Raw genomic sequence first — 23,292 nt, 5'->3', positions numbered from 1 at the left:
CCTGGGGTTACGGGAGGGATCGGTCGTGTAATGGCGCGAGTCGTGATGAACGAGTTGACACGTTGTTTTGTGTTTTTTAATGTTCTTGGCCAAAAAATTATGAAACTACAGAAGAAAGCACTGTGATGTAAAGTGCCTTCCCAAGGGCACAACGTCGGTGGCATATCAGGGGAGTCGGACCCTGGACCTCTGGGCTCTGAACCAAACGTCGTAACCGTTATGGCAACTCGGCACTACTGTTTACAGAGGATGGTACTGAATCAATATCAAAGGATCGATAATACTGTCACATTTGAAGAAAGCTTTATCCTGAAATGACGTCGGTAGCATTACATGTAACGTAATTTTGTCATATTTGGCATTGAACCTTGAATTTCCGATGGTTGGAAAACAAATCATTTAAGAGTGTTGTCTGTAGTACTGCTTCAGATCGCTTGGATGGATTATGTAACAAATGAGCACAAATGGTGATATAAAGTGTACGTTACAAGGGTTTGACATAAGAAAATGTTCCCTAGATTTGCATGCAGCGAGGCTTAAAGAGAATATGAAATGTGCAGAGCGTTTTGTATCCAGCAGTACTTGTACATGTACTTAAGTCTGATGATGGAAAACACTGCAAATATAGATTTTCCTCATTAGCTATGCAAATCAAGTCCTTGTTAACATAATTTGCACTTCATTGTGTACATCTCTGTCTAAGCTACCTATATACTGAATATCATGGAAATCCGTTGTTCCTTTGTTCAGTTATTCTCCTTAGAAGATTTTAACGATAACGCCCCTGCAGTTCCAGAGCAAGCTGCTAGGGGGCCCAACCCCACACCACGTCTTCATTACACCACAAGCTATCTGCCACCAAAAAATCAAGACCACAGCACGTCCAGGTCAAGAGATACAAAAATGGAATTTCTGCTGCAGTACCAAGGTCACATACCAGGGGGCCCAAAATCGACCTTGAATTTCGGCTTCATAACACCTGCCCACATACCAAATATCATCGTAATCTATCAGGAGGTTCTTGAGTTATGCTGACTACAGTAGTCCGGAAACACAAACAAACAGACAGACAAACAGACAGACAAATAGACAGACACACAGACACACCCAAAACAATATCTCCATTTTTTTACGGAGATAAAAATTCTGACCGAGAAAACTTATCCTCATCTAACGGAATTACGAGAACTTCTATACAGCTATTCTCCGGGGAAACACCCCGAGCCAGCTGCAGAGCTATTGATTCATTCCATTTGACCGCTCACAACCATTCCACTATCTCCCGTTTGTCCTGAAGACAAAAAGATGGAAAAAGGTAGTTTTTGACAACAAATTCTACAAGTATGAAGTCTGACTTGTCATAGCCACCCCAGGATTGCCACTATAACAGTGAATACAAACTAGCGCCTTTTCTATGCCCCAACCAATAGAATTCGACCCCGCCATACAAAGGCCGTACCCGCAAGGTGTTGCCAAAAGGTAATTCCCTAGGGAATGCGTTCACGAAAATCCTAGAATATTTGGCAATCCGAAAGCTGTACTATACAATAGGCTCCGCCCCTGATGCGTCGCCAAAAAAAAACACCAAAAAAGGCTTTCATTGTTTCTTCTGAGCTGGGGTCTATGCGCCCGTAGCCTGGATACCAGACCTTTCGCGCGATGCGATGATAACCCCTTTTGGGCGGGGAAGACCTAGTACAGTAGGCATAGAGTTGGCACCCCGGAGCGCTTGGCAGCTGAACTCTGCTTTCTATCTCGCGTGTGAGCTAATTAGTGGGCCGTGTGCTTACTGTGGCGGCGGTAAGCACACGGTGCCTAATGTGCCTAATCTTCAAGCAGATCTACACGGGGCGCGAAAATCGTAAATGCTAGCCAGAGAAGCTCCAGTCAGCCAGAGAGCTTCTCTGGCTGACTTGAGCTTCTCTGGCTAGCATTTACGATTTTCGCGCCCCGTGTAGATCTGCTTGGAGATTAAAGATGCCCACGCTAACACTGTAATTCACTTTATCTTGACGGTAGTAGAATTTCACGGCGTAAGAAAAATGGACATTTTCACTGAACTCTAACTTCATGGTGGCGACAAGTGATTTACGGAACAGATGTGTGAAGGAATCATAAGAAATAAAGACAGATATATCACAGTGATGATAAGTTCACGGTGCAGGTGGTCGTGAAACAGCTGTGAACATTACAGTGAAAGAAACAAGAATTACAGTACCTTGTCCCCACAGGAACCAGACCGAATATCCTCTTGAACAGATTGTACACAACACCGCCAGAAAAAAAAGTGCAAGACATATTCAAACTTACTGCATTGATTTTGTATTCGTTTTTAAACTAATAACATGATGCCCAGATTGCGATATAATTTTCCAATAAGTATCATGGTAACGTTAATTTTCTGTCATTTATTTAATGGTGCACTGCATGACAGCTGACTCCAGCGGCGAAGGGATATGAACAAAATTTCAAGTCGTACTAACAGTTACAAGCACGTGTTCGTACTAAGTTTAGATCCATAGGAGACATGACGGCGAGAGGTGGGCACTGCTATTTTAGTTACTTTTATGATAGCTAGTAGCTGATGTAATTTTCACTTCGTGAATAATGAATCTTTAACATGTTATGGTTTATAGTTTTATGCAGATGTCGACAGATTATTGTGAAGGTAGGCAATCAGTTGAGCCACGCCGGGTTGTATACCGTGATAGAGCATGAATGTACGATAAAGGTTATCATCATTACTAAACGGCAAATGTACATGTGAACATGGGGGAAAGTCAAGGTTTTTAGTGATTGATATATAGATTTGCCTCTCGTTGGATGGATACAAACTTCTGCCACATTTGTCCGCGTCTACTCGTCTCAGTGACACAATACCCGGGACAGCAACGTCGACGGATAGAAGGACGGCAACAGTAACAGAGCCACGACGTGCAGCCAACGGACTGCTCTGCTACGATCAGAGAAAACCTGCCGCCAGTTAAAGAGTTCACGGACTGACTTAAACGAACATGTATTGTCTATTCCATTGTGTATTTTAGTATGTATATTGTACATGTAGTAGTTGATTTTACATGTACAGTATATCGACTTATCGTGCATAGGCAATTAACCTTGTCTATGACGGTTCAAATCAAACCCGCGGAGTGGAGGTACACATGGTGAAAACTTTATAAGAATATGTTGCACAGTTGTTGTGTATGCAAGCCATGGCAAGATTGAGCTGTCTCGGTAACTTGCAAGAAGATGCAAGGCACAGGCTAGCGGTGGATGAACAAAACTGATATTGAAAACCCCACATGAATATTGTAAACAATCCATGTGTATGCAAGCTGTGATACGATTGCACGCTCTCACCAACTTGCAAGAAGATACCAGTGTAACACCTAATGAAACCAGGAACACCAGGAGAACCAGGATTAAGATTACGCTTTTTAAGACCCTTGTCTAATTTACACACGCGTGTAAATCTACCAGGATTACGAAGACCAGTATTACGCTTTTTAATACGTAGGCCCAGTTTACACAAATGTTTTTGAATCGACAACAAGTCGACTCGGCCGGTGTAGACTTTGCAGCCTTCTATTTACACAAGGGGCCGTGAAGTGACTTAAAACGCCCAGCTGCGCCGGCGTTGTGACAACCGCACTATTGCCTTGCATTGAGTCACGACCAACTTGCAAATCAGGGCGCTCAAAATGTAAAACAGATACGGGGACATAAACTTAGTTCCCTGTGTATCATGTAATACATGTTCCATATACGTATACTCTTATTGGATACCGTAGTGATTAGTCTTAAGTTTTGTAGAATTCATTAGCATTGTTAATAAGGAAGACATAATTATATGTCTTGATATTTTGTACTACCTACGAACTTGTACCTGTTACATTTGTTGTGCAATAAAGTTTTATTTGATATTTAAAAAATGGCATAAAGAATAAGAAAAAAATTGCCAAATTTTCTAAATGCCTTTGCTGATTTACATATGGTCCCTGACCGGAGCATTGCATGGCTCCCCGGGAGTCTACTGAGAGTCGACTCCGTGGATTTACCCACACGACAAACGCGCGCCTCGGTCTAAGTTGACTCTTGAAACGCGTGTGAAAAATGTGGCGTCGTGTGGCGTAACGGCTAGGACACTCGACCGTCAAACAAGGGAACCCGAAATCGAACCTGGCTTGCCCCCAGACATGTCTGGATCCGCGCCCCGACGTTGTGCCCTTGGGAAAGGCATTTAACACAAATTTCCTCACTCTACTCATTGACAGGTGTAAATGAGTACCTAGCTTCCGTTAGGGACGTCCCTCGGATAGGACGTTAAATGGAGGTCCCGTGTTTGGGGAGAGTCATACCCCGCGCACCTTAAAGAAACCAGCACACTTTTCGATAAAGAGTAGGGGCATGCCCCAGTCTGCGATGGTCCAAACCTTACAGTCTGGTCTGGGTTGACATCTTGAAAGGTGTCAATCCTTCCATAAATGTGGTAAATCTAAAATAGATAAAACTGGGCCCACATGCTTCTTACCAATTATCCTGAATACTGTAATTCTTGTTTCTTTCACTGTAACTTTATGTTCACTGTTTTCACGGTCACCTCTGTACCGTGAACTTATCATCACCGTAAAAAGAAAAAAAAAACTGTTGTTATTATTCATGATTCGTTCACCTGCCACCGTGAAGCTGAAGTTCAGTGAAAATGTCAATTTTCTTTGCTACTGCGAAGATAAAGTGAATTACAGTAGTCTGAAGTTTGCACCTGTCCTTGAATGACCTGTTTACTTACAATCGACAAACCGGATCCGCGAAAGAAGTATACCCATCTTTGAGGGTAGACCTTCGTGAAGAGATAGGTTTTAATCCTTGTAATGACCAACCCATTAAGGCAAACTACATGCCGCAACAAATTACTCAACCCCCCTGCCATCTGCGTAATTGGTTCGAGAGTCGGTGGTGACTTGAATGTCAACTGATAGCCGAAACAAAGTCGACAGCCGAAAGGCCTAATTAGTTCTTTGGGGGCCTTTTCTCGGGCAAATGGCCAGGATAATTTGGCAGGCACTTAATTTGATTTCTCGTCACGAAACAACAATTTGTTCTTTTAGCCGTCTGAGGTTGCTTCTTTTGGAGATGAATTTGAAGCAAAATAAAATTGCATATTCTTTCAGGTCTTGGGCTACAGAAAGTAAATTTTATGGATGACACCCGTGCACGCATTTATTTTCGCCTGATCTGATCATAATCTCGATGAAAAAACAACACAATTGTCTTCCCTCGAGCGATATTGCCAAAATTCTGGTGGTTCTTTTTGTAATTCGTATATATATAGTGGTTATGAAGAAATTTGGACAGGTTCTGGTAACAATACTTAATGCTCATAATCATAATTTATGCAGAAAATGAGGAGAACCCACACTTAACTTCTACAACAATGGGTCAGTCAGGGTAAAACTTACTTAGAAGTAGTGAAACATGTACACAAATAATTAAACAATGAAAATTTGTAGAGAGAATTTAAACTGTTATCCAACTCAAGGTAATTTGACTCACCGGAATTTTCGACCGAATCACTCGGCCTATCTGACCCAGGTGATGTAGACACGTGATTACGCACGCTGTAGACACGTGATCACGCACGCTGTAGACACGTGATCACGCACGCTGTAGACACGTGATTACGCACGCTGTAGACACGTGATTACGCACCGAGGAAATATGTTGAGATGGCACATATAGATAGACATCTGGGATCCACACAGACCTCATACGGTCGGATTAGGGTTAATCTCCAATCAGATGCATAGACGTAAACTTTCCGAACTGCAGAGTTAATTATTTACAAATTCATTATCTCCATGAAATAGAAATATTGCTTTTGGCGTGTCTGTGTGTCTGTGTCTCTGTGTTCCCGGATGGTTTTAATGATATGATATTTGGTATCTGGGTCGGTGTTGGAAAGAAGAAGATCAATCCTTCTACAAATGTGGTAAATCTTAACAAATTAATGAATAAATAAAGGTCGACTTTGGGTCCCCTGGTATGTGACCTTGGTACTGCAGCACAACTTCCATTTTTGTATCGTTTGCATGATTAATGAGAAAATACTGTAATTTAATATTGGTAGATAACTGGAATTTCATTCTTGTGTCATTTGCAAGTTATGTGAAGGTGAACTTGGTTAAATAAAAATAATGCAATGAGGGTCCAATTTGCATTATATATATATATATATATATTTCATGTAGACATGAGGTCTCCGAACTCTTGTTGACATGGAAATGTATACGATGTGGATAAGCTGTGTTCATGCGTGTATCATTCGTGGGAGTTTCAGATTGAATTTTACACACAAAAAAATGAAGTGGCATACAATTCGACAGAAAGTCCAGCCGGTGTTTCACCAAACTTTTCATAGGGGCGGGGGGGGGGGGGCGTTGCCTAGCTACTGACAGATATGGACTGTTCAGATATGGAATGACCAATGAGGTCCCATTCAGCTGTAGTACAGTAAATGTCACCAGCACTGCACGAAATGGCCTCGTTTCCCGGCGTATACGTACAGGGATTCCTCCGGAAATATTCCATATCCCGGTGCGGATTTAGCGTATCCGTTATAACTAACGGATACGCTAAATCCGCACCGGGATATGGAATATTTCCGGAGGAATCCCTGTACGTATACGCCGGGATACGAGGCCATTTCGTGCAGTGCAGTTTGAAGTACTATGAATAGGAATAGCTGTCACCATCTGCCAAGCTATTTATCGATCAGAATCAGGCCTCTTTGACAGCTTAGAGTCAAAGAGGCTTTTTTTTTGGTCTTTAGATTTCGGCCGAAATAATCCAACAAATATAGTTTACAAAATGTAAATTCGATAAGCATCAGAACATTTTAAACACCGTAGCCCAATAATGCAGGTATACTTGACACGGATATCACTACCAAAAATGCGTTTTCTTGCTTTTCTTGTTTCTTCTTATACACAGAAAAAAGTTCTTAAAAGAAAACCATTTTGTCCACGAGTTAAGAAATTCTTTCTTATTAAGTAGTTTTTTCTTAGAAAATTTGTCTTGAAGCAAGATAATTCAAGAAAGTGAATACAAAAAATCGTATATATTCTTAAAGATAACAATAAAAATAATCTTGAAGTCAATAAAAACAAAAAAATAGACTTGAATTTCTAGAAATTCTTGATGGTTAAAAACTTGTGGAGAAATAGTTTCTTCACTAACGAGAATTAGGAAATCGTCCATTTTATGAGAAATTCCATGGAAACAATTAGACTAATTCTTCATTTTTTATTGTTCTTCAAATTCTTGATATCAGAAAATGTGTCCACGAGTTAAGGTAAACAAGAAAAACTAGTAAAGCAAGAAAATTATTTTTGGTAGTGATGTGCAATTGGAAATGGGCGGTGTGGAGTTGAACTGTTAGTGTATCATTTAGTCATGACCCACCCTCTCCTCTCACCGGGTGTTTTGAATATGTATTAGGACGTAAAACTATGCAATTCGTGTGTAGATAAATGTCTTAGTGCCGGACATTTGACGCCACACGAACTTCATTCTCACTCGTCCGCTTTGGCATAACTTTGGCCATTGTGTTTCTGTCATTCAAATTAGTTTGCAGTCTGTTGCGTCATAAGTTGCATACTATCTCACCCAAAGTTCGAATGTGATTTGCTAAAGAAGTTTTTAACCTTTATTTCACATTGAAAAACGCACACACATATTGTGTAACATTCTTTGGCCTTGGCCGCTTTTCAAGGAAGGCGGGTACGGTATCAGAGGTCTTCTTGACGATACATAACAATGATTAATAATCTTTATTCTATCTTATTCTATTTCATGAAAGTGTATAACAATAATAAGACGTGTTCGAGTTTGCGTTGGTATCAATATCTACTATTTATACAAGGCTAGATCACTACATGCAAGTTTGTGTACTTTTGTCAATGAAGTTTTTATTCATCTAGAAATGCGACATAGCGTGATATATACGACATGACCATGGCTTTCAAGAGAGCAAAGCTTAATTGCAATATTAAAAATTTGCACAGTGCAGAAAACTAAAGTAGAACATAACATATCACATATTGCAAGATCTGTATTTTTCGTTATACCAAACAGCTCGGCCGGGCCACGGTTTGGAAATGTGACCCTAGCATTAATATAGAGTAGTGGTAAGTCCAATCCCATCCTCTAGAAATTGGGGGTGCATTTATAATGGAAGCCACTAGGGTCGCTCATTACTGGGGGGGGGGGGCGACAGGGAACCGACAGGTAGTGGGCTCTTCATCGAGACGTGATTTTTGGCGAAAAGTCAGGGGCGAGCCTTATGGGATAGTACTACAGTATGCGCAGTTACATTACATCACATCTCTGATTCTAAGGCTAGCGCCTGTGTCTTGCTGGGATGGACGGATTCCATTTTTAACGTTTCTCTGCAAAAGTTAATGACGACATCTTCTAGTTCAAACTGCGGAACTTTTACCCCCATACAGATGACGTCACTGTTGTAAGTTTGACACGTATCCTTCAGGTGTTTCAGCAGGTGTTTTAAGACGGTGGAGAAATCATTGGCGTAGACTTGGACGGTGAGGATTCTCACTGAAGGAGAAAGGTAGGTGTTTGAAAAACTTAGACTTGTTTCTTCTTCGTCTTTCAACATGTAGATAGTGTATTGCGCTTGTAGACGCTTCAAGTTGGCCGGATTTAGGATGTAAGGATCCCAGTCAACGAGAATGATTGGTTTGCCGTCGTTGCCGCCACAGGCTTCGGCGGGAAGACATTTCTGTACAGCCGTGCAGAAGTCGTCGTCTGCCGCCTGTAGAGGCAAAACGTCCGGTAAGCCGGTCGTGTCCAGTTGAGCCAGCTGAGCAGGGTCCTGTCGCCACCAGAGATTGGGTCCACACTGGTATTCTATAAAGGGCTGAGAAACACAGTATGTACGTTATATTTGTTACAGTTCTTTTTTTCGATTACCATACGTCCTTTTTGAACAGTCATCTGAAAAAAAAATCCAAGCAATATTAGGGCCCAAAAATTGGATTTTGAATGTCAATTCTCTTCATGATTAGTTCAAAAAACACTTAGTCTATCAAAATATCGACGTCCATGATGAAAAAATATGACTTCGTTGTAATATGAGAACTCATTGAAAATCGTTGCCAGGGTTTTTGTAGGCTTGCGCAACTATGTACACCATGTTTTTGCACGATTTTGATATGCTTAAAGTATGAAGTTATTACACAAATGTGCTAGACAGTGTTGGTTAATGTCACTACAATAAGGATTTCAGGTTTTGCTTTGGTTGCCTTGAAATCCACAATTCCTGTACTCACCATGCTAAAGATAAATCGCATATTTGCCTTCATGGACTCCACTACCCCTTGTAAGAGTGAAAACACCGTGGATCGCTTGTACTTGACTGAGGGACGATTCTGACGCATCCACTGGTCTTGGTGAACAGAAAACCTTCTGTCGATGCCTTGTCCCCTCCAGTCAGGAGCGACCCTAGCGGCTTTGACGATAAATGCAGTTCCACTCTCCGTGATCTTGGATGCCCGCAGTCCCACCTGCAAAGGAAGTCCAAACGTGAAAAATCAGTGTTGTGAAAAATTAAGCAAAAACCATGCATCTACTTGGAGATTTTCACCAGTTTCTAAGCAGATGTTGGGGTGAAAGAAATCGTTCTCTATTCTGGCCTACCCATGTTCCCGTGACACGCAATCGTCGTTTTGACCACTAGATCTACAGATGTTGGAAAAACGCAAACAAACAGTGTAACCGCAAATGGATACGATATTTTTCCTCCCAACATCTGCTTGGATAGTCTGTATAAGGCAAACTCCAGCTGTCCGGGGGTTTCTCTTGGGTTGTGAGGCGGTTACAGGGCGGCGAGCGGTCACATGAGGCTTGATTGAATTCAGGCTAACGCTTGGAGACTGAAGAAACTCTCCAAGCAGATGTGTGGTCACAGAGAGATTTGTAAACGGTTTCTCACTAGCCTGGAATCCATCCTATTTAACTTCCGGTCGCTACCCTAGCTCCGCTGCGCTACGCTAGCTAAATACGGAAGCTAAATACTAGGATGGATTCCAGGCTAGGCTCTCACCACTTCGTCACCGACCAAAGCCAGGAACACAATGACGTCCGTATCGTCGATAAAGGAGTGATAGTACGCCGGTAAGTAGTCTCTGTCGTCGTAGATGCCCTCAGACATCTTCACTACGTCATCGTAGTCGCCGTGAGACGCCATACGGAACGTCAGATCGTCGCCAGCGGTAGCACTGTTGTTTTTGTCCGCTATCTTTTACGTTTTGACCTTTGGAACCAACATGGGTGACAACGGCCGGGGTGGGTAACCTTAAAGCAGATGTTAGAAGGGAAAATATTACCAATAAGAATGAACACGCATTAGAAGACGCCAAAACACATGAAAAGATAACGTCATATGATACATCTGCAGTACATCATGATTTCTGGAAAAGTCATCAAAGTAATTAACGTTATGTTGGAAGTATTTACTCATGACGCTAACAAAATAACTTTATTTTGAAACGTACCTGACACACCTTCATAGCACCTCACAATCCAGACATGCCGGACATTTGACGCCACACGAACTTCATTCTCACTCATCCGTTTTGGCATAACTTTGCCCATTGTGTTTCTGTCATTCAAACTAGTTTTCAATCTGTTGCGTCATAAGTTGCATACTATCTCACCCAAAGTTTGAATGTGCTTTGCTAAAGAAGTTTTTAACCTTTATTTCACATAGAAAAACGCACACACATATTGTGTTACATTCTTTGGCCTTGGCCGCTTTTTAAGGAGGGCGGGTACGGTATCAGAGGTCTTCTTTACGATACATAACAATGATGAATAATCTTTATTCTATCTTATTCTATTTCATGAAAGTGTATAACAATAATAAGACGTGTTCGAGTTTGCGTTGGTATCAATATCTACTATTTATACAAGGCTAGATCACTACATGCAAGTTTGTGTACTTTTGTCAATGAAGTTTTTATTCATCTAGAAATGCGACATAGCGTGATATATACGACATGACCATGGCTTTCAAGAGAGCAAAGCTTAATTGCAATATTGAAAATCTGCACAGTGCAGATAACTAAAGTAGAACATAACATATCACATATTGCAAGATCTGTATTTTTCGTTCTACCAAACAGCTCGGCCGGGCCACGGTTTGGAAATTTGACCCTAGCATTAATATAAAGTAGTGGTAAGTCCAATCCCATCCTCTAGAAATTGGGGGTGCATTTATAATGGAAGCCTCTAGGGTCGCTCATTACTGGGGGGGGGGGGGTAGGGGGTGACAGGGAATCGACAGGCTCTTCATCGAGACGTGATTTTTGGCGAAAAGTCAGGGGCGAGCCTTATGGGATAGTACTACAGTATGCGCAGTTACATTACATCACATCTCTGATTCGAAGGCTAGCGCCTGTGTCTTGCTGGGATGGACGGATTCCATTTGTAACGTTTCTCTGCAAAAGTTAATGACGACATCTCCTAGTTCAAACTGCGGAACTTTTACCCCCAAACAGATGACGTCACTGTTGTAAGTTTGACACGTATCCTTCAGGTGTTTCAGCAGGTGTTTTAAGACGGTGGAGAAATCATTGGCGTAGACTTAGACGGTGAGGATTCTCACTGAAGGTGAAAGGTAGGTGTTTGAAAAACTTAGACTTGTTTCTTCTTCGTGTTTCAACATGTAGATAGTGTATTGCGCTTGTAGACGCTTCAAGTTGGCCGGCTTTAGGTTGTAAGGATCCCAGTCAACGAGAATGATTGGTTTGCCATCGTGACCGCCACAGGCTTTGGCGGGAAGACATTTCTGTACAGCCGTACAGAAGTCGTCGTCTGCCGCCTGCAGAGGCACGACGTCCGGTAAGCCGGTCGTGTCCAGTTGAGCCAGCTGAGCAGGGTCCTGTCGCCACCAGAGATTGGGTCCACACTGGTATTCTATAAAGGGCTGAGAAACACAATAATATGTACGTTACATTTGTTACAGTTCTTTTTTTTCGATTACCATACGTCCTTTTTGAACAGTCATCTGAAAAAAAAATCCAAGCAATATTAGGGCCCAAAAATTGGATTTTGACAGTCAATTTTCTACATGATTAGTTCAAAGAACACTATCAAAATACCGACGTCCATGATGAAAAAATATGCGTTCGTTGTAATATGAGAACTCATTGAAAATCGTTGCCAGGGTTTTTGTAGGCTTGCGAAACTATGTACACCATGTTTTTGCACGGTTTTGATATGCTTACAGTATGAAGTTATTACACAAATGTGCTAGACAGTGTTGGTAAATGTCACTACAAAAAAGATTTCAGCATTTTTTTGTATTTTTATTTTTTTTGTCCATAACATTGCTTTGGTTGCCTTGAAATCCACAATTCCTGTACTCACCATGCTAAAGATAAATCGCATATTTGCCTTCATCGACTCCACTACGCCTTGTAAGAGTGAAAACACCGTGGATCGCTTGTACTTGACTGAGGGACGATTCTGACGCATCCACTGGTCTTGGTGAAGAGACAACCTTCTGTCGATGCCATGTCCCCTCCAGTCAGGAGCGACCCTAGCGGCTTTGACGATAAATGCAGTTCCGTTTTCCGTGATCTTGGATGCCCGCAATCCCACCTGTAAAGTAAATCTGAACATGAAAAATCAAGCCGAAACCACACATCTGCTTGGAGGTTTTCACCAGTCTCAAAGCAGATGTTGGGGTGAAAAAAAACGTAATCTATCGGGCCTACCCATTTTTCTGACACGCCATTCTCGCTTTGACTATCACTAGATCTAACGTTACAGATGTTGGAAAAAAAATCCATGTGTATAAACTGGGAATGGATACGATTTTTCCTTCCAACATCTGCTTGGAGACTGGTGAAACTCTCTAAGCAGATGTATGGCTTTGCTTACCACTTGGTCACCGACCAACGCCAGGAACACAATGACGTCAGTATCGTCGATAAAAGAATGGTAGAACGCCGGTAAGTAGTCTCTGCCATCATAGACGCCTACAGACATCCTCATAACGTCGTCATAGTCGCCGTGAGACGCCAGACGGAACGTCAGATTCTCGTCAGCGGTAGCACGGTTGTTTTTGTCCGCCATCTTTTACGTTTTGACCTTTGGAACCAACATGGGTGACAAAGGCCGGGGTGGGTAACCTCCAAGGAGATATTTAATAGAAGGGAAAATATTACCAAAAAGAATGAACACGCATTAGAAGACGCCAAAACGCATGTTAAGATAACGCCAAACATCTGCAGTACGTAATTATTTACGGAAAAGTTACTAAGGTAAATATATTGGAAGCATTTAGTCATAACGTTAACAAAAAGACTTTTGTTGGACTAGTCATAGTGTTTTTCTAATATTCTTTCATTTAAGTTTATTTCAAATGACTTTTGAGGGTTATTGATTAGTCTGCTGACATAGTATATCGTTTGTTTTATCATAACCATAGGAAGTGTCAATAGTTGATAATTCGACGTGGCAGTTGGGAACGTCTAGCTGTAGTTGGCGATTATTGCAACCACCGTGCAATAATTTCATGAGCCGCTAGAGCGGGCTTTTGAGCCATGGGCCAGAGCGCCGTGGACTTGGAGACACATGAGAAGTTGTATTTATGATAACTTTGTTCATCTACTAAATCCTTCAGTCCCCAATACTTTGTAATTTGCAATAAGTACAGTGAAGTAAGTGGAACATATCACAAATCACAAGATATATATATGCATTCACAATGAAAGCCGCTTGGATTGCTAATGACTGGAGGGGACAGGGAATCGACGGGTAGTGGGCTCTTCATCGAGACGTAGTTTTTGGCGATACCTCAGAGGCGAGCCTGATGGGATAGTATATGTGCAGCTACATTACATCACATCTCAGATTCGAAGACTAGCGCCTGTGTCTTGTAGGAATAAACGTATTCCATCTTTAACGTTGTCTTGGTGCAAGTTACATTTTTCGTCTTGCCATACGTTAGCACCACGTGATAACTTACGGGAGTATCACGTGATCCTTGTGGTAGCATCACGTGATAACTTAAGGTAGCATCACGTGATCCTGCGGTAGCATCACGTGTTCCGTTGGTCCGAAGTAGTATGTTCTTTTATATGTATAGTCAGTTTCTTAATCTTTCTGATCTTGTCTTCCATCCTTGAAGCGCCGACTGACAGGATGTCTCATAATTGCACGCAGGGATTTCGACACTGAATAATGTTCTCGAGGGAAATGTCAATGTAATACAGATACGAGAGATACTATAAATGCAGAAATGTTCGCGGTGGTTTTATGTTCGCGGTTTTCGCCGCGAACGTTTCACCGCGAACTGAAAATGACCGCGAACACTTTTGTCCAATACTGTAGCAGTATGTCACTATAGCGCTACCGCAAACTTAAAGCCATCGGATTCTTACCCGGGGCAAGTCGTAAAGGAAGTGCTCCTACTGTGACATGTCCAGTAGCTTCAATGGTGATTAACCCCCATAACCACATTAATTTATAAAAGCGTCTGCCAGCCTAGAACAATGGCTGGGACAGATTACCATAATACTGAAATTCAATTTTTTTCCTATACTGATTTTAATAGGAACATTATCAAACCATGCAGAAAGTTACATAGTCCAAGGAAGTTTCAATCAGACAAGATCCCTTGGATAATCAAGATAATAATATCTACAACTTTCAGGTTTTGAAAAATCAACCATGTTCAAATTTTCAAATCAACCCTGTTAATGTAGTGCCTAATTGTATCTACATTTCCAACTTGAAATGTCTTTCCCACATAGCCTTCAATTGGCAATTGTGTGCCTAGAAATACAACTTGTAATTTTGGTGTCTACTTGTAGTCTAAGAAACCATTTTAGTATAGACTAGGGCCCTGTAGAACTGTACACATAACTGCCAGCCAATGTCTCAAACTAAATCACAAGCAATTGTTGTCATTATGTTTTGGGCTAAGTGTTCTTCTTGCTGTATAGCCATACTTTAATATCTGATATCTGTTGTTATTTCAAACATAAGTTGAAGAGTAACCTGTACTTGGTAAACGGTCTCAGGCAGGCCTCCACTGATGTGCACTGCACGGCTGCCAGTAGCACACTGAAGCCTATAGTTTACATTATCCAGCCTTTATTTAGGTTTAGCATGAAGCATGCAGAATTTGCGCTCTTCCTACATCTCAAAATGTGACAAGAGATGAAACCCCTCAGAAAATGGCTTATGCTTGGTGCAAGTAACTGATGTCATTTTTGGTATAAATCATCGTCTTATTTTTAGCGGCTTGGTGCATATTGGTAATTCAAACACGTCCCCAAATAGCACTAAATACAGAAGAGGACAAGGGCAAAGTAAAAAAAAAAGCAACATTGTTATTTGACATTGATCAGTCAAAACCTCACATGTACAGGAATTATGTCTACTTGGTAATACGTTTTATGGTACTGATTTAACACAGTACCCTTGTAATGCATGCACATAGATATCCATAGATATTCGGTCTCCAAATATTTTTTTCGACAGGATTGAGAGCAGAAAAAATTGATATGACATCGTATTGTCAAAACATTTTATCTATACTGTTTCTACTTACGTCTTATGGTACCTTTCCAATTCACAGCAACACTTGTAACGTACAGCCCTTGAATATCATTCTGTCTGAGAAAAATGAAATGTTATTTTCCTAAAGTTTGCTGCGTATGCCCACGTTTGATTCTTGGCATACATCCTAATAAATTTGAATTTTCTGGAAAAGAAGGGGGTGGGAATTGGATTTTGTTATCCACTTTAGTGACTATAAAACCTTACCAAATCCGACAGATTACATTGTTGTTTACGCCCTTTTCTCAAGACTATTCTTTGGAGAATATGAGTTCTAACCTTCGCCACAGAAGGTAATTTCTTGCGGTGCTAATTTATTTCTTTGTTTTTCGTTCAAACAAAAAAATATAATATTCCAGGAAAATCTTCCTTGTAGTTATGTTGTTTTCTTTTATTATTTCTCCCATAATTAAAACATATTCATGGAATCCCGAAGATTTTAATCTGGCTACGAAGAAGCAAGGATGTGCTAAAATTTCTCTTGCTAAAAAATTGCAGAGGAAGAAAAACCTACTGCTGGCGTACTTCTAAATTAAACCATTTGATATTTGGCAAAATGCAATTTCATTTAAGTTCTGGCATCTGAAAGGAAGTACCTAAGACTTGTGGGTAAAGGTCGCTATGATACACAAGCAGGTGCAAGGTGTCCTCCTTTATTCTAGGTTCTAGCCTCTTCGAGATTTGCAGAAGCTGTTTTAGTGTTAAGTGCTAACTTGAATCAGAATCTCAGAATCAGAACGGCGCAATTAGTATAGAACTTGGAGAGTCATCGTACTTTTTCGCCGTATAGCAATGTTAAGATTAAATGTTTTCAGTTGGTAACTTGTCATATTACGCTACTATATGAGATGAGTTAAAACGTTGTTATGTGCTAGAATATTAATGCGAGTGATTATGACACCCTAAACATAGGCTTGTAAATACCTATGTTAGAGAGACTGCTGCTAAGCTAAGGAATTGTATCAATGCATAGAAAAAAATGTCTTTATTATTTTTTATACAGATACTGATTAGTGTCTTGTGATCTGTTACAAAAGTACCTCTTCTCGACTTCAGCCTATTGCTGTTTGACTTTGTCAGAACTTTTGCGGCAACACATTCTACAGACAAACAAACAGCTGCACCAAGCGGTACCAAGCACAGCTGAACAGACGGCCAACAAGAACGCAGCCACGTCCAAAAGGTAGTACTGGTACCACGGCAGCTCCACGGCGCGTGCGCGGAGATGGGGCAGTCCGCCATGTTTGATGACGTGTTCTACCCACCAGACGGCCCGCTCCATGGGTGACTGGGGCTGGTCACGGTGTAGGCGGGACAGGCGGGCTGCGGTCTCCCGGTAGCTTGAAAACAAGATGGAAACAGTAGTAACCGCTTTTTTACATTAACACAGGGAATTTGTATACGTAGAGCTCTACGGGGTGTGGCTTTATTAATGAATGGATTCTAATCAAGTTTTGAAATTTGAAACATTCCGACAATGCAATAATAATATCAATTAAAAGATACCTTTTGAAATACTCGCAATTCCTTGCAAGATATCCGTGGTTACCTCTTATCTCACAAACTTGTAACATTCTTTTCACGTGAATTCAAATACCAGAAAATAATAACTGATTTTTCACGGTGGTCAAATTCATGCTCAGAAACTCCCATGTCCAGCCGAATTCGAACGCTGTTCCACGAGGTTCGAAATGACGTAATCGAATCCGAACGCTCGTTCGATTCGGGGTCACCTGCGGTCATCGCATGTTTTTACTGTAAACCAGCGAGGCCGGGCCCCTTTCCCCGCATCAGGAGAAAAAAATACTTCTTTCACAAATTTCATCTGTTTTCTGGAGAGTATATCTATGCTGGTACTTTGTTGTGGACATCTGACATGTAACGAAGCTGCTGGCGTCATTTTTGCCGACCTTGGATATTAGAAGGATTGTTTACGCCCGTGTCAATTACCCCCTCTCCTTATCCGTGCGGCATGACATGCGTTCAAACATCGTAAAGGTACGGCACCAAGAAACATCCACCTTACCTCATTAACGATTCAAAATGACCGTAACGGTTTTCCCGAGGTTTGTGTTTTTGGGATTTTTGAAAAATGCCCTTGGTTTTGAATTATGGGCAATTGAGTGCGAAAAATGTCAAAACACGTCATTTTTTCACGGATTTGTCGATATTAACTATACTTAGAATCAGAAATTAAAAAATCCCAAAAACACAAAGTTTTGTTTTGTTCCTGGTCGACGAAAAATATGAAAATAAGAGATATTCATTTACATTTGAAGCCTGGCCTTTGCGATGTGTGCCTGAAAAAATGGGCTCCCTAAAACCAGAGAGTAATCGTGTTCGGAGCAAAATATAAAGAAATTAGCCATTCAGCGCAAAATTACAACATTCAAAGTTTGTAAAATCACCTATTTCGCTTTATTTTGATAATATTTTCCCGTCCCCGCTATTCTGTTTATTTACAAATGTTTTGCCGTTAGCCAAAATGTTGCCCCGTGTAACCCGATACCTTGTCGAACGCGCGTAGCAACGGGAAAGAATACCCTAGTGACAGACCACCGTGTTCAGCTCACTGTTTCGCAAAGTTGGGCTTGATTTAAAATGGCCTACCCATGGCATATCATATACAGTCAAACCTGGTCTAGCAATAACCTGGCGCAGGCAACCACCTGCCTGCAAAGGACACATTGAAACAGTCCCGTCCATGTTTACATAGATAAGACCCTCTCCCAAGCAACCAACTGTCTTCCCCAACCAGCAACCACTTTTTTCAGTATTTCCTTGTTTTTCAGTAAAATTTTTAAGCCTCACCTGTTATTAGAAATAACATGTTTAATGGTTTTGTACAACTCGTCAGTGGTGACCGTGGTGAACTCCAACTTAACTCCCAGTCCCCTGGCCACAACCCGGGCGGCGTTGGTGGGTTGATCCCCGAAAAACGGCATGCAAACCATGGGCACACCGTGGTGTAAGGCTTCGCTCAGGCCATTGTAGCCAGCGTGGGAAATGAATGCTCGTGTCTTGGGGTGAGCTGCAACAAAACACCACAAGTTGAAGCTCACACAACTGCATGATATATCTAGAATTTCACGGAAATGATAAACCTTTAAACATATAAGAACCACCGCTTGCATCTATGAAGCAATGCCATTGGCAGAGTAGACTGCAAGTCGTCTTTCTGGTATTAGAGATGGTCAGTCGTCAACCTATCACATATCTCGCTCTTGTTGTGGGAAACAAACAAGCCAATGACGTCGCACCTTGCCTATAAACGGTGGCGTGATTGGTTGGTAGCTTTCGCTTAAACAACAGATGAGAAGGGAGGGGGGTATCTCATCAGCTACTTAACAAAAACGGAATACAGCTACCGGCAAGTTTCTTCTAGTTGTTATGTCAACCTACCCAGCAAATCGTTCTGAGGCAGCCAGGCCATCAGCTTGGTGTTGCTGCCCAGACCGGTCGGCTTCACTCCCGTAAACCGCCACACCACTTTCTGTCGGAGCTGCGCGAAGGCTGCTGCCATGACCTCTGCCCTTTCCATGGTCATCCTCTTAACCATCGACCCAAAGCTGACCACCACCACACCATCCTCTCCAGAGCTCTGGACAAATGCTTCCAAATCCTTAAAAATAACGAATTGCAAATTTCGTATTTGTGATAATGACGGTCAATCATAGGATAGAGGATATCGAGGAATATTGGAAGATTCAGGAGAGAGACATATTTTGTTTATATACAACACATGCTATGGAACAATTTTGTTCCATAAAATCATACAAAAGCTCCTGAGCTTTGCATAACTCAGCTAACAAGAGTTCGGAGACGTAAAATCTCCATGAAATACATATTATGCAAATAAGGTCCAAATTTATAAAATTAATATTCCACTATGTTCACTGTCACATAACTGCTAAATACCACAAGTATCAAATTCCAGTTATCTACCAATGTGGAATTACAATTATTGTATTTTATCATTACTTCTAGAAATTAGGTGTTCATTTACATAACTTGTATTTATCAATGGCCCTTTATTACTCAGTTAAATATGTTGCATTCTTAACTGACGTACCATTAAACGGAGTGGGTTTATTGAATGCCGCCATTAATTATGGAAATTAGATTCTGATTTGCATTATCACCATTTCAATATATCAAATAATACTAAAGCTATCCACATAACATAACCAAATGTACAGGTTTGGTTGTATATCCCTTTGTGGTTGGACCAACAGGTGTAAGCTGTCACAATATGCCTAGAATGGAAATATAGATTTTCCTCATTACTTAATGGAAATTTAGGGTCAATTTGCATAATTTTCACTTCATTGTGTACATCTGTCCAAGCTACCTGCATTTAAGATAACACGGAAATCTGTTGTTCCTTTGTTCAGTTATTCTTCTTGGAAGATTTTGACAAAAACCGCAATGCAATTCCAATCTCACATTCTAGGGGGCCCAAAATCGACCTCGACCTTTGTTCTCCCAATAACTACCCACATACTAAATATTTTTACAATCCATTTATACGTTCTTGAGTTATCCTGACTACAAGCATCCGGACACACACACAAAAAAAACGCACGCAAACACACACGCAAACACGTTTAAAACAATATCTCAATTAAAAAATCTTCATTTTTTATGGACATAATGATACATGCATGTATCGTGTATCATGTATGAAGTAACTACGATAATAGAGCACAGTGGACTGTAACGTTTATTGCAAATCATTTAATTTATGCAAATTATGCATATCAGGTTTGTAAAATCAAAAGAATCATGTATTTTTCCAACACATATCGACATGGCAAATATCAATACAATTCCAACGTTTTGTATAAGCTGTTACTCACCTCAGCGAGGGCAATGACCTGGCGGACGTTCAACCCGCCGACATGGATCATGTTTGGCATAGAGGGAGCAGGAAAATCCAGCACATGGTCGAATCGATAGAGCCACAAGTCTGCACGTGACATAACGCTTAGAAGGGCCTCGTCCACGCCAAGATATCTACTCGCCAAGCCATCGAATTTGCTGCTAACAATCCCTTGTAATACCCTAGACACCAGGGTTGACAAGATCGCATTTTGCGCCCTTTGTAGAAAAGTCATTTGGTCAGTGAAAGGTAACCACAACCATGGCACGTAGGCGGGGGGTTGTGGGACTCCTGTGGCAGAGAAATCTATTGTAAACGAGTCTACTCGTATGTGGACAACGTTTGGGACCCGGAGATATGCTGCGAGTATGGCTCCACATGGGAAGAAAGTTTCGGTGATCATAACACTGTAGCGCGAGTCCCTTAGCCGCTGTATCAAGGCGCTGTCGCCCAACAACAAATCACAGTGTTTCATCAATTCATCGGCCAGCGCTAGCTTCCCTTGTACCATACCAACAAGTGACAGCTCTTCAGAATTTGAGAACATTCGGCCTTCGATAGTCTTCAGCTTTGCACGGGTGCCTTGGTCCTCGAAGGTCTCGAACGAGAATTCGGGAGTCTGTCGCTCTGACAAGCTATCGTGTGACACCAATGCGGTAACAACATGCCCCCGTTTCACTAAAGCACGTCCTAGGTTTAGCTGGGCGAACCAGTGGCTGTCTACAAACGGCAAGGGTAACAGCAGAACCTTCCCTGCAACGGCGCTCTGGTAAGGTTGGAGAAACAGCGACGTTACAGTCACTAGAAAAAACTTCATGGCTGCAATTTACACCCCCTTCTGTGCAACGACAGCGCCTGCATGAACCTTGCACTTTGTTGGCACTTTGCCAGCTGGCACCCAATGCACCGTCTTTCACTACTGCTACCAGATCAATCTCAAGAACGGTGGAGAAGTGCCAAATAAGACACGAATTATGATTCAACAGACAGAAAAACAATGGTATGTGGTAATATCAATATAATTGAGTAAGATCGTGCGATTTAGCTATCAGAACGGATGACACGTTAGCCTCCTTCCCTCAGGCTGCCGACGGGTTCATGCCACTTTGTACCCTCCTGATCTTTACAAGTAACATTGTACATAAAACCGTATGTTTTTCTATTGGTTTAGCACTCAATGAAATCCCTTCGAGTGACAACAGGTATACCATGGTTGTCTCACCACTGTTGTCATAAAGGAAATGAATGGGCAAAGGGTATTTGGCCTAAAACACTTAGAACAGATGTATTGTAGATGTCCTTTCATGCTGTCCTGTGTTAATTAAACTAAAGCAATAGGCAGTACATCAAAATCAGTGTCTGGAACCAGGCTTGTCAGAAATTCTCTGTCCTATACACGACTATCTCACATTCCAAAATAGAAAGTGCAAAACTAGTCAGTTTATTACAAGTTTGTTCCATTGTCCCTTTGGATTGTTCTGAAATTGATCATTCAATTTGCTTTATTATGATGAACTCATACTAAAGTTTATGTTTCTCTTATTGAAGTACCTCCAGTGGCTTATCTTATACAGGAAGTTTACTAAAGCAAATACATCTCTTGTTCTGGTTGACGAGGTTTCTACTTTCATGTACATTCTATTTGTTCTAGATTAGATAGAAGGGTAGTTTACATTGTGTAAGTAGTAGTACATTGTGTAAGCTTTTAAAATATCCATAGGCCATGAAAGAAGAGTGGGGGTAGAATTGAAGAAATAAAGTTTTTTTAATGAATTTTTCAACTAGTCTGATTTGCTTGCTTTCATTTGTTAACTTACAACAGTAACATAATGAAAGTACCAGGAATCAAACCATGAATGATCCTTGTGAACTCTCCATAGCTAAGCATATCTCTTTGCACATTGTATTGTGTCCTAGTGGACTCATCTTCTTACGGTTGATGTTCAGTTCTCTCACTGTGTCACATTTTCGATGACAATGTGGTTTCCAGCTGCATGTGATAGAGCCTAGCAGAACACAGCTGTATAGTAATACAATATACATTCAGCCAGGCCATGATAACAGGTGGCACCCATTGTTGTATCTGTCCATAAAGTGAGGTGCAACTATAAGCTGGTGTGTTACGCCTAATGGCGGTTATACCGGCTATATAGATACAGATACAGAACAGAGTAAGAGAGAGACTTCAGCTCATTGACTCGTAGCGTTCCCCACATCCCGAAGTGATACCTCAGCCAGACTTGGATAGACGACTGTGCAGATGGATCTGTTGTAAACTTCATGAACACCTGCTTGCCATGAACCTGGATGTCAGCTAAACAAAACCCCTGTAGCATCTGTGGAGGAATACAATTAGAACATTGTAAGTATTGGAGAGGTAGGATACATGTTGTCTGTTGTGTGCAGTGTATACAACCTCCATTAACATTTATCCACCGGGTTACATAAATCCACAACTTTGAAAACAGTGGGTTTGAGAGATCTCTAGTGCAACACCCCCAGGTATGCAGAGTTTGGATATTCGGATGTGCATTAACCTTCGGGATGTTGAGTTAGAGATCTGTTTGGACATATCTTTTTAGGGTGGCAGAATCATGTACCCTGGTGGAATTATGTTAGCAGATGTTATATAGTATGTTATATCAACCTCCTTGGTTATATAATAGTTACAAGGAAGTTAGTGTCCAACTTGGAGCTGTGGACTCCAGCACATGTGCGAAGGTGGCCTTGGAGACCGCCCTTCACCTATGTGGATGTGT

General features: G+C 41.3%; 2 protein-coding genes across 4 annotated transcripts; both read right to left on the bottom strand.

Moving 5' to 3' along the window:
• Window positions 1–7,679: 7,679 nt before the first annotated feature.
• On the bottom strand, window positions 7,680–13,360 carry LOC136436965 (probable N-acetyltransferase 16). 3 transcript variants are annotated; one of them, XM_066431387.1, is made up of 3 exons: window positions 12,964–13,360; window positions 9,348–9,581; window positions 7,680–8,935 (listed from the first exon to the last, which is right to left on the bottom strand). In XM_066431387.1, the coding sequence occupies exons 1-3, from the start codon at window positions 13,156–13,158 to the stop codon at window positions 8,378–8,380; spliced, it is 987 nt and encodes a 328-aa protein (XP_066287484.1). In that variant the 5' UTR covers window positions 13,159–13,360; the 3' UTR covers window positions 7,680–8,377. The 3 variants fall into 3 exon arrangements, with proteins under 3 accessions (XP_066287484.1, XP_066287485.1, XP_066287486.1); XM_066431388.1 differs by lacking the exon at window positions 12,964–13,360 and adding an exon at window positions 10,121–10,324; XM_066431389.1 differs by lacking the exons at window positions 7,680–8,935; window positions 9,348–9,581 and adding exons at window positions 11,368–12,004; window positions 12,448–12,681 and having other exon boundaries at window positions 12,964–13,354.
• Window positions 13,361–16,625: 3,265 nt separating this feature from the next.
• Window positions 16,626–21,380, bottom strand: LOC136436954 (UDP-glucuronosyltransferase 2C1-like). Its single transcript, XM_066431373.1, has 4 exons — window positions 20,511–21,380; window positions 19,054–19,273; window positions 18,463–18,682; window positions 16,626–16,991 (listed from the first exon to the last, which is right to left on the bottom strand). The coding sequence occupies exons 1-4, from the start codon at window positions 21,348–21,350 to the stop codon at window positions 16,709–16,711; spliced, it is 1,563 nt and encodes a 520-aa protein (XP_066287470.1). The 5' UTR covers window positions 21,351–21,380; the 3' UTR covers window positions 16,626–16,708.
• Window positions 21,381–23,292: the final 1,912 nt, after the last annotated feature.

The sequence above is a fragment of the Branchiostoma lanceolatum genome, chromosome 6 (genome assembly GCF_035083965.1).
Source record: "Branchiostoma lanceolatum isolate klBraLanc5 chromosome 6, klBraLanc5.hap2, whole genome shotgun sequence".
Classification (NCBI taxonomy): Eukaryota; Metazoa; Chordata; class Leptocardii; order Amphioxiformes; family Branchiostomatidae; genus Branchiostoma; species Branchiostoma lanceolatum.
The sequence above is the reverse complement of the archived record's forward strand: the minus strand, read 5'-3'. Positions and strand labels throughout refer to the sequence as shown.